The 12,327-nt window shown below is 46.2% G+C and overlaps 1 protein-coding gene across 1 annotated transcript in view; it reads left to right on the forward strand.

Annotated features, from left to right (window-relative positions):
• The window catches only part of SLC9A5 (solute carrier family 9 member A5), a 161,045-nt gene that overhangs the window by 98,594 nt on the left and 50,124 nt on the right, over positions 1 to 12,327 (forward strand). Inside the window, exons 8-10 of the mRNA XM_077451806.1 lie at positions 2,309 to 2,398; positions 5,677 to 5,747; positions 7,130 to 7,259. Coding sequence (XP_077307932.1) covers positions 2,309 to 2,398; positions 5,677 to 5,747; positions 7,130 to 7,259 — 291 coding nt within the window. The remainder of the gene's footprint in view (positions 1 to 2,308; positions 2,399 to 5,676; positions 5,748 to 7,129; positions 7,260 to 12,327) is intronic.

Raw genomic sequence — 12,327 nt, forward strand, 5'->3', positions numbered from 1 at the left:
CTCCTGGTTCTGATCCTTCAATGAAGATCCCTGTTCAGGAACCTATCTGTTATGGTGTGACAACTGTCTCCTGGTTGAAATACTTTCATGAAGGTCCATGTTTAGTAACCTAACTGTTATGGAGTGGCAAATGTGTCCTGGTTGTGATCCTTTCATGCAGGGCCTTATTCAGGAACCTATCTCTTATGGGGTGATCACTACCTCCTAGTTGTGATCCTTCTATTAAGCTACTTGTTCAGGTATGCAGTAACAACTGTCTCCTAATTGTTATTTTGTGTTATTACACTGTGACAGAATGTGGCTGTAAGAAATCATCAGTACTGGAATGCAAAAAAGAAATGGTCATGTTTGAGGTCAAGTGATGTGCCGGGTCCCAAGTCTTCTTGCTTCTTCATTACAGTGTAGAAAGATCTTTTTTGGGTGCACATGTGTATGCCTAGTGTCGAGTATATTTCCCATTGGGTCCATTGATGGGGTTCTTAAAGCACCCTGGGGACTCGGGTGATGGCACAGTGATATCACAATGAAGGTCAGCGACAAGAGTGGTTGGTGGCTGGCCTGTTGTGGTGGTGGTTGCCTACTTTCACTTCCTAAAAGTGGCTCTATGGAGGGTCATGTGATGACTGATGTAGGTAACTTAAAAAAGGCATAGGGAGGGTGTTTTTTAAGGTTTGAAGAGGGGTGGAAGGAAAGGTTTGGGTTTTTCCACTTGTTCCCATATAATGGCTTTAATTAAAGTTAAAAAAGGTCCAAAATAAATTTACAGGTTTCTAACCTGCTGTTTTCCTTAAAATACCACCTGGTGATTCTGCTATTAAGGGTCTTGTTCAGCGTAATCCCTCTAGTACATGGGCTCCCATTGGGTGCTACAAGTGGCTTTTTAAACATACATTACACCAGCATGGCCCACTGTTGTCACCATTAGGAAACCCACCCTGAGAAATGTCAGGCAGCCATGCAAAGAAAATTTATGCTAGGTCAGATTTTGGAAAAACCCCAACTGACCTTCTAAGTGCATCTCTCACATGTATATGAACTTTCTTTATACTCAGAATGTCATAGTTGTATCCAAGAAACCTCATCCTCCATGTAACACATGGTGCTTCCCTTGTGCAATGTTGACCAACATGATGCAGTGGAGGGTCGGGCATAGTCTTATAGTGTTGAGTCTCCTAGTTGTGATCCTTCTATGAAGATCCTTGTTCAGGAACTTCCTGTTATGGGTCGCCAACTGTCTCTTGGTTGTAAGACTTCCATAAATATCCTTCTTCAGGGCCTTATTGTTATGGGGTCACAATTGTCCCCCCATTATGATCCTTCCATGAATGTTGTTGTTCAATAACCTATCTGTTATGGGCTGACAACTACCTCATAGGTGTGATCCTTCCATGAAGGTCCGTGTTCCAGAACCTATTGTTATCGGTGACAACTATCTTCTGGTTTACCCTTTCCATGAAGGTCCTTCTTCAGGAAGCTATCTGTTATGGGCTGACAACTTCCTCATAGGTGTGATCCTTCCATGAGGGTTAGAGTCGCCACCTCATCCCTTTAAACCCAAACACATATGAATTACATCCACAGAAACTGTGTAATTAATATGTGTTCAGTTTTAAAGGGTTTTAAAGGGATGAGATGGCAACCTTAATGAGGGTCCATGTTCCAGAACCTACTGTTAAAGGGTAACAACTATTGCCTGGTTTTATCCTTCCATGAAGGTCCTTGTTCAGGAACCTATCTGTTAAGGAGTGACAACTGTCTCCTAGTTGTGATCCTTTCATGAAGGTCCCTGTTCAGGAACCTACCCTTATGGGTTGACAACTGTCTCCTAGCTGTGATCCTTCTATGAAGGTCCTTATTCAGGAACTTATTGTTATGGTGTGACAACTGTCTCCTAGTTGTGTCCTTCCATGAAGGCCCTTGTATAGGAACCTACTGTTATGAGTGACAGCTGTCTCCTAGTTGTGTCCTTCCATGAAGGCCCTTGTTCAGGAACCTACTGTTATGAGTGACAGCTGTCTCCTGGTTATGATTCTTCCATGGAGGTCCTTGTTCAGAAACCTTTATGTTATAGGCCAACAGCTGACTCCTAGATGTGATACATCCATGAAGATCCCTGTTCAAGAACAGCTATGGGATGACAACTGCCTCCTGGTTGTGTCCTCCCTTAAGGATTCTTGTTCAGGAACCCACTGTTTTGGGTGAAAAGATAAAAAGATTTCCCACATACACAAAGCCACACAACATTTGGATAAGCTGATTCATTTGCTGCATGTAGAGTAAGATGGCCACCCTCTCGCTTCTATTTCAGGGCCTGACCATCAAACCGCTTGTCAAGTGGCTGAAAGTGAAAAGAAGAGACCAGCACAAGCCGACGTTAAATGAGGAATTACACGAGCATGTAAGCCTTTCAGATCTTCGCCCCCCCCCACCCAGCAGCTGTTGTACTTCCGTCCTTGGCAAATCATCCATGCCATCTAATTAGGTGTCCTCTTCCGACCACAAAGACCTGCTCATGTTTTCTGTGGTTTGGAGGAAAGAAAGGCCATGGATGGGGTGTGCAGCAGGGGGGAGTCATCACATTGGCATGGACGGGAGTTAAGTCTTCTGGCAGAGGGCATTTTAAAGAAGTGCTAAAGTGAATTCATAATTGAATTCATAAAGCTAAATAGACAATTGGAACCCAGTACATACGATTTTTTTCTTTTATATTGGATAGATTGGCGAGGGGTTAGGACCTCAGCCCAGTTTTAATTGCTGTCTGTGCCCCAACTAGGATGATTCGCCTTCTCTATCTGTTCTGATAACCTGTGTCACTGAGACAGAAAGTGAGGAGAAAATCCAACATTTTCAAGTCACCGGAACAAGTGAAAGGCAAATCTTCCAAGGGGGCACACCTGTTCCAAAGACATCTCACTAAGATGGGATTTCCTCCCACTTCCTGTTGTGTCTGCAGAAGAGGAAGTGACGTGAAATCACACCAATGGGACACAGCAAAAAATAAAAAGTGACAGGGGCTCTACTTTATCCAAAACTGAAAAAATGCTTATAGATACACTTTAAAGCGGAAAATAAAGCAGATACCCCCCCCCCCCCTTTTTTTTCTTTTTTTTTATAAACCCCTGCCTACCCTGATGCGGGTTGTAACCATTTAAGATACTCCCCCGCCCAGTGGATCCACCAGTTTCTTGCAGAGTCCTCTCAGAATTGTGCCCCGCTCAGTCACGGGGCACATCTGGAGGCTTGCCAGCTCTTCCGGGTACAGCTGCCGGGCCTTGTGATGACATGCTGCTAGGCCCCCCCCCCCCCCCCCCCCACTCCTTTGTCAATGGAGCTCTAGGCAAAGGGAAGACAGTGCAGGTCATTTGCCCGGGGCAGGGGGGATGGGGGTGTTGCTGAACTTCCTTTCAGTAAAAAAATAAAAAATGCTTTCCCCATGTAAAAGAGGAAAGGAGATTTGGAGAGGAGGCAACTTGACTATGACTGAAGATCTGCTTTAACCCCCTCCTAGATTACATCCCCCTTGCTTCTGTTCTGTACTGTCATATTTAAAATAAAAAGGTGCATGCGCAGATACGCCACCAAACTCTTCCAGGCAGTTGGGTGCCCGTATTGCTATAGTGCTCCACTGCATTTGTGCGAATGGGTGCAACATGCAATTTAGTAATGCACTGTAAGCAAGAAAGGGGATTTGGGGATTTTAAATGAGGCTGTGGACTGGTAGAGGTTAATAGCATGTGGACATTTTTTATTAACATGAGTAATATAAATATAATGCAATAGTAAACATCATGTAAAAAAGTAATATCATATATGTACACATGGCATTGACATAAAAAATTCATAGATGTATACATGAAATTTGAATCCTATTAATATGGCCCTGGCCCCACACTTATTTCAACCCGTCCTTATCCGTTGCATGTAAGTACTCAGGACTGATGATCTTGTCCTTTCCTGTTGTGCTTATTTTAACATTAGGATTAATTATATTTTGTTTCTTGTAGAGACCCTGAGGAAGTGTTTTTTACACGAAACACGTTCAGGCTGTAGCTATATGCCTTAATCGGATTTATATCTAGATACATATTCTTTATTAATGTAATCAATTCATTCAAACCGGTTTGTGCTGCCAAGCTAAATGACATACCGGTATGTACATACATGAATTTATATTATTTTATATTATTATCTAATTTTGCTATGTGCTGTTCATGTATATATCTATGAATTTTTGATTTCAATGCCATGCGTGCATGTGTACATATATGATATTACTTTTTTATATGATTTTTGTTATTGCATTGTATTTATATTACTCATGTTAATAAAAAAAATGTCCACATACTATTAACTTCTAACAGTCAACAGCCTCATTTAAAATCCCAAATACCCCTTCCTTGTTTACCTGAACCGGGGATGGAGGCACATATGTTTATGTGCTTCATCTAAAGTCCCAAAATTCCCCACTTTGTATTAGTAATGCACTGCCTCCTGTGATAACTGTGACATAGCAATATTAGGAGGCAGTGGTGCTAGCATTGCCACCTGCCCGGGATTCACCCAGACAGTTCGGGTTTGGAATCATGCATCCGGGTTTAAAACTGCCTGAAACCCGGACACATTATTCAGACTGGACTATGGCTTCCCAGCAGGGTTGCTGGCTACAGTTGTCTAAGCTGAGAGTGTCTGTTACACTCTCTTTCACACTGCCCAAAGCCAACACTAACAATCCCCCCCCCCCCTTGCCACACACCCAGACAGGAGAGGAGAGAGGGCTCAATCTGCTCCTCTTCCTTCCGCCCCCACCCCTCTGTGTCTGCTCACCCACACTCTAATCCCTGGCGCTGTGCCTCAGATAAGGAAAGTGGGGGCTGGAAATTTGAAGTCCAGCAGCCTCAGATGCATCTGGATGAGAGATGCCAAGGGGTGGATGAGCTCACCATCCACTCCTGTCTGTGACTGAATTCCCCCCCCCCCCCCCTATTCTCTCTCCTGCCTCTGAATGAGTACACTAAGGGAAATGAGGGTTCTCAGAGCACCCCTTACATCAGAGTTCCCCTTTACACCAGAAGCCACAGTGTTCCCCCTTACATCAGAGTCCTCTCCATGCATCAGAGTTCCCAGTGTTTCCTAAACATCCCTTATGTCAGAGTCCTTCGAGTTCTCCCTTACCGAGTTCTCCCTTACATCAGAGTCTACTCTTACAGTGTAGGGGAACTCTGCAGGTTCAGACGTAAAAGGGGAACTCTTGTGATTAAGTTCGTATGATTAGAAATGTTATTTAATTGCAAAATATACACTATGTATAGTTTATACTATAAAAAAAAAATTGCTGTGCGCCGCTAAAGTGTTCAGGTTTGCCTTGAGGAAAAGGTGGCAGCCCTAAGTGGTGCCGCGGCCCCCCGTCTGGAAGCCTGGAAGTGTGGCCTTGCAGCACAAAAACCCCCAAAAATGTGTAAAACAATTAAATAAAAATTTCTAGGGTTTTTGTAAGAAGGAGGAAGAGGGACAAATGAAGAAATATCTTCTATAGGTGATGATGAAGCCGGTGTGCACAACATAAAACCTCATTTTAGGCTTCATCCTATTGTTGAAGATTTAGGATTAGGTGATTCTTATTCTTACAATACGTAATAATTATGGTGATTTTTTTATTTTTTTTCCTGTCTCTTTGAGGCTTTTGATCATATCCTGGCAGCTGTAGAGGACATAGTCGGCCATCATGGCTATCACCATTGGAGGGATAAGTGAGTAATTCCAAAATTATTGAAACTATCATTAATCACATGTGAATATTGCAGATCCATAAAGCGGCACTAAAGCCAAAAGCAAACATTTATTATATTGCAGCTTACCAATTCTTGGATGTGATGGCCGCATTCGTTTTCTTTCTCCTGTTTTTTATCTGGTAATCCAGCCAGTAAGTAGGCACAAGCTCTCCAACAAATGTAACAGCTACATGGATGAGACAAACCATTTAACACTGGCAGGGGTGTTTACAATACACAGCTTTTGTTTATTCATGTAAAACCTTTTTTTTCAGAAGGAAAAAAACTGCTGTAACTGCTTATAAAGTGTCAGCTGGAGTTTGGCTTTAATTTATTAGCATCAGTGGTGTTGCTATGGGGGGGGGGGGGGCAAGGGGGGTGGCGGGCCACACCGGAGGACACCCGCCAGAGGGGTGACACCGGGGCCTCCGCCGCTAAACACTGCATTTTGTTGCTTGTAGTGGAGCAGGGCACTCAGCGGTGCAGGGGAGGTTGCCTGTAACACTCCTCAGTCAGGCTAATTATACCGGAGTTGGTGGGAGGAGCTGGGGGTGTGGCTGCCTTCTCCACTCCTCCCACAGACTCCTTCACTATTGCTGAAGCCACGCCCATCTGCAGGCATGAAACATGCTCTAAGTAAATGCAGTGCAGTGTCACTACATAGAGTCCTAACTTACCCTATACCTTCCTAACTTGCCCTATACCAAACCAACCTGCCCTGTGCCACTTCATCCTGCCCTGTACCACTTCATCTTGCCCTGTACCACCCCAACCTGCCCTATACCACCTCAACCTGCCTTATACCACCCTAACCTGCCTTGTACCACCCTAACCTGCCCTATACCACCCCATCCTGCCCTATATCACCTCAATCTGCCCTAAACCACCCCAACCTGCCCTATACCACCCTATACTACCCTACCCTGCCACTATCCCACTCTATATTATTATTTACAGCGTCCAGTCTGGAGGGCGTCCCATGACCGTGTGCTGCCTACAGAGTGCTGGGCAGCCTAGACAGGAATGGGGGGGGGGGGGGGTGACACCATGTTTTACCGCACCAGGTGACACCAACCCTAGTGACGCCACTGATTAGCGTATCTAAATCTGCTAGCCCATCTAACACTCCCCTCCCCCCAGACTGACAATGCTGCTGTCCAGAGGTGTCACTGTCGCTCCTTTATCCAGAGTGGGGGCGCTCTAATACGGCAGGGGTGTTACTGGACAGATCACCAGATGAAAACAGAGGCGGGGAACTGGTGCAGCCACCACATTTAATGATTGGTGAGCTGCAATATATTACAGTTTTAGTTTTGGGTTCAACACCACTTTAACCTTTTATTTCTCCTCTCATCATACAGGTGGGAACAGTTTGATAAGAAATATTTAAGCCAATGGCTGATGAGGAAATCCGCGTACCGGATCAAAGACGAAATCTGGGAGGTTTGCTACAAACTCAACATCCGCGATGCCTTAATCTTGGCAGACCAGGTATTGGCCTTTCCACCTCCATCCTTTCTTAGCTGTGTATTGTGTCAGGCACTTTTTGCATGGGATTGGTTGCAGGCGCGGTGCTTAACTATTTTGCGCCCTAGGCAAGACTAACACTCGGGGTGCCGTTAGTCTTGCCTAGGGCCACACGGGTGACAGGATAAGAAAGCAGACTCACCAGACTGCAGCTATGTCTCCACCTCCCCAGCTGTGCCCGCCTCCTCCACCGACCTCATGCCCGCCTCCTCCTCCCCAGCTGTGCCCACCTCCTCCGCTGACCTCATGTCCGCCTCCCCCCGCTTCCCCAGCTGTGCCGGCCTCCTCCGCCGACCTCATGCCCGCCTCCCCCACTTCCCCAGCTGTGCCTACTTCCTCCGCCGACCTTTTGCCTACCTCCTCTGCCTCCCCAGCTGTGCCAGCCTCCTCCACCGACCTCATGCCCGCCTCCCCTGCTTCCCCAGCTGTGCCCGCCTCCTCTGCCAACCTCATTCCCGCATCCTCCGCCTCCCCATCTGTGCCCGCCTCGTTCGCCGACCTCATGCCTGACTCCCCCTGCTTCCCCAGCTGTGCCTGCCTCCTCCGCCAACCTTATGTCCGCCTCCTCCGCCTTGTGTTCTCCGGCCAGACTAACTGGGAAGTCAGTGGGTCGTGGCAGCAGTGCGTCCTAGAAGGCTGCCTAGTTTGCCTAGTGGGAAACGCCGGCCCTGGTTGGGTGACCAGGATCCCCTGCCAGTGTCCGTGTCCCTCCATATTTGTGGTACCCTGAAATATGTGACCAATACTGCTTATCTTACTTTAGTCATAGGGGAGTAACAATGTACTGTATATACCGTTCTTTGAATAACTGAATATATAATGGGGTGCAAGTTTTCCAAAAAACCTCATGGATGGTTTCCTACAAATAACTGATTTGTGCTGGAGACCGTGCTGGACTGACTGGATCAGTCAATAGTTGTGGTTGGGTGATAGCGTGGGCAAAGAGGAAAAAGTCCCTTCCAGTAGGTTGTGCCCAACAGTGAATGGCAGTAGTGGACCCTCTTGGGGGGGGGGGGGGGGAGGGTTGGGCTACTTCCTTTCCATAAAGTTCATAAGGCCTTATGGTCGATTCGGCAAAAAAGTCTTGGGTAGGATAGAAGAAGCGCCCGGTGTTCACAAAACTGCAACTCTGATGTATAGTTCATAAGATGTTTCATTAAAAATATAAACATGTACATCAAGCCAACGGGTTTATGGGGTATTAACTCCCCCCTTCTTCAGGGCTGTTGTTGTGAGATATTGGATGGGAATGGCCTGCCTCTGCATCCCTGTCTGGTACTTTGCCATTCTGCTTTCCGAGACCTCGTAATCATTATAGCATTTTGGGAATAAAGAAAAGAAACATACTATATGTAACGACACCCCGAGTATGAAAGGGGTTAAAGCCATTTAGGACATTCAATTTCCGAACACAAAGGCAGCTACCAAACACTCCAATCAGCCGAACAAGAAACCCATACGAATAATTCTTAACCCCCAAGTACGAGACTCTCTTTTTTATTAGAACCGGAATACAGTCTTATATACAGTAGAAGAGGAGGTTCCCCCCTCCTGCTCATATTACTATAACAATACAACTGTAACCAGAAACAGAATTAACATGAGCTAATTAACTAACCCCTTAAAGCAGCCGATGTGACTCCGTGCCTTCCTGGGCATTGTATGATTAATCAGGAGGATTTTACTACAGGTCAGACTTGTTGATACCGAGCTTCACACATTAGTATAAACACAGGACTCCTTCTCACAATAGCAGGAGCTAATTACAGGTAACCATACAAACAGTGACCACCCCCCCCCCCACCTCCTCAGCCTAGTAGGCAACAAACTATAGTAGGAGTAGACTGTCCGGCTCCTACCCAGTTCTAGAGGCCAATGTGATCAGCTCTCTCAACTAACATGTTGAGTTCAGAATCAAACAAACCAAGAATAGTCTTTACATATATCCTGAAAGCTATATAGAACGGTAAAGTTTTGCAATTTTGTTGTGCCACATCCGATAATGAAAGACTAGAAAAAATGTATTCATTGGATTAATATAACATCATATCATAGAAAAATGAACAACATAGTGATCAACAAAACATAGTACAAACACCTGATAAGCTTATCACCCATACAGAATACAATTGGCTATAGAGCTCGTCACCCTACGCGTTTCGGGGCGCTGGGAGTCTCCTTCCTCAGGGGTAGATATATAGCATAGAGCAAAATTATATCAGAATATAGTATTATACAGGTGTAACATGGTGTTGATTTAAAAACAACGGAGCAGGTCAGACAGTGTAGATGGCTTTCCAATTTCCAAGGTTCCCACAGATAGACAATATTAAAATATAGCACTGGGGTGTGAGTTTTTTTACTGCCAGTAGGTGGGGGGATCCTTAGTGTCCCCGAAAAAGATCCACCGGGTGCATCTGAGAGAAACCACAGCTGTGTCTGTGGAATGCCGAACGGACGGTCTGAGATCCCTATCCAATTCCTTTAAGGGCCGGGCGCTTTTTTCGCCCCAGTATATCCTGGGAGATATTGTGGATAAATATTACCGTCCCATTTTAAGTAATCCAAGATATATTCTCCCAGTCACCCTGAGCCCAAAAGTGACTCCCGTCACACTATATTTATTTATATATACGCTCACTTTATTGCTAAAACTACTCTGAAACTCAAGACGTAGCTGGGTGTACTAAGATGTCCGCTGCAAATTCTTCTGACTGCAGATGTTCTGTCAGGTGAGCAAACCTGGTAGCGGTGGTACGCATGTGGTCACTTTCGTCCCCTAATCTGACAGGTTGTGGAATCTGAAGGAACACCTGCATGCCTGAGCTAAGGGCAGATGGATTCCAGGAAGTAAATGCTACATGAATCATCTGCCCTTACTTAAGATGGCCGCAGCTAGAAATACTGGGAGGAGGGGGGGTTTCAGAGTGATTTCTCAAATTTTCAATTTGTGGTCCTCAGATACCGTAGAGTTGTGCTATAATGCAGTCATCACATCTAAGGACGGGTAAGCTGCGATATATCACATTTTTGTTCCTGGGTTAGGGATGGAGTGAACCAGTCTTTGGAAACTCTAATGAAAACACTGGGGATTTGTGGTGATTCGGGGAAGTCGGTGGGGGGGGGGGTTAGGGGACTGTGCAGTCAGCAGAGCTGTCATGTCCACACGAGGCAGGATGACAGATTATTAATCTCACAGCTGCGGACCAGAGACGTCGCCGGCCGCAGCTCCATCCATAGGAGCAGAAATAGATATCCGGCATCGCTATAGACCATGAGTCAGGCAGGGATTGGCCTGGCAGCTGGAGGAACCTTTTTAGAAAGCACTGATGGAGCACATATGATTGTTCTCATTTCCTCCAGCAGCCCAACATCCTCCAAACCTCTCCCACTTAGATGGTTTTTAAGAAGTATAAGGCTCAGAAAAACAATATACACTATATTACCAAAAGTATTGGGACACCTGCCTTTTACACGCACGTGAACTTTAATGGCATCACAGTCTTAGTCTGTAGGGTTCAATATTGCGTTGGCCCACCCTTTACAGCTATAACAGCTTCAACTCTTCTGGGAAGGCCGTCCACAAGGTTTAGGAGTGTGTCTATGGGAATGTTTGACCATTCTTCCAGAAGAGCATTTGTGAGGTCAGGCACTGATGTTGGACAGTCTCCACTCTAATTCATCCCAAAGGTGTTCTATCAGGTTGAGGTCAGGACAGTCAAGTTCCCCCACCCCAAACTCACTCATCCATGTCTTTATGGACTTTGCTTTGTGCACTGGTGGGCAGTCATGTTGGAACAGGAAGGGGCCACCCCCAAAATGTTCCCACAAAATTGGGAGCACTAAATTGTCCAAAATGTCTTGGTATGCTGACGCCTTTATGCCCCGTACACACGAGCGGACTTTTCAACATCCAAAGTCCGAAGGACCGAGTCCGTCAGACTATCCGATCGTGTGTGGGCTGCAACGGACTTTTGATTCGCCAAAGTCTGACGGACTTTAGAAATGAAGCATGCTTCAAATTTTCCCGAAGGAACTCCGCCGGACCCGGTCCCCTTCGAAAACTCCGCTCGTGTGTATGCTACTCCGACGGACTAAAACCGACGCTAGGGCAGCTATTGGCTACTGGCTATGAACTTCCTTATTCGAGTCGGGTCGTACGTCATCACGTTCGAATCCGTCGGAGTTTAGTGTGATCGTGTGTGGCCAAGTCCGTTCGGCCGAAAAGTCTGTCAGAACTCCGTCGGAACTCCATCGGAACTCCGTCGGAACTCCGGCGGAACTCCTTTGGAAGTCTGTCGGACATAAGTCCTCTCGTGTGTACGGGGCATAAGAGTTCCTTTAAATAGAACTAAGGGGCCAAGCCCAACCCCTGAAAATCAACCCCCACGCCATAATCCCCCCTCCACCAAATGATTTGGACCAGTGCACAAAGCAAGGTCCATAAAGACATGGATGAGTGAGTTTGGGGTGGAGGAACTTGTCTGGCCTGCACAAAGTCCTGACCTCAACCTGATATTACACCTTTGGGATGAATTAGAGCAGAGACTGCGAGCCAGGCCTTCTCATCCACATCAGTGCCTGACATCACAAATGTGCTTGTGGAAGAATGGTCAAACATTCCCATAGACACACTCCTAAACCTTGTGGACAACCTTCCCAGAAGAGGTGAAGCTGTTACAGCTGCAAAGGTTGGGCCAACTCAATATTGAACCCTACGGACTAAGACTAGGATGCTATTAAAGTTCATGTGCGTGTAAAGGCAGGTGTCCCATTGTGGTCACTGGTTCACTAATCATTGTGGTCATTGGTCTTCTAATCATTGTGGTCACTGATCCACTAAATATTGTGGCCACGGGGGGCGGAGCCAGTGGCCGACATGTGAACAGCGCTTCTCAGGAGCTCTGACCGGGACGTAACAAATTGATAATATCCTGAGTGACAGAGGCACAGATCCTTCACAACACCGGCACACCCTTACTCACGAGACCCTGCTAAACATCTAGGGATGGTCAAATACGGGAAAGCTCTG

This window comes from Lithobates pipiens, unplaced genomic scaffold (assembly GCF_037356315.1).
Source record: "Lithobates pipiens isolate NorthernLeopardFrog02 unplaced genomic scaffold, aLitPip1_a1.2 Scaffold_10, whole genome shotgun sequence".
NCBI lineage: Eukaryota > Metazoa > Chordata > Amphibia > Anura > Ranidae > Lithobates > Lithobates pipiens.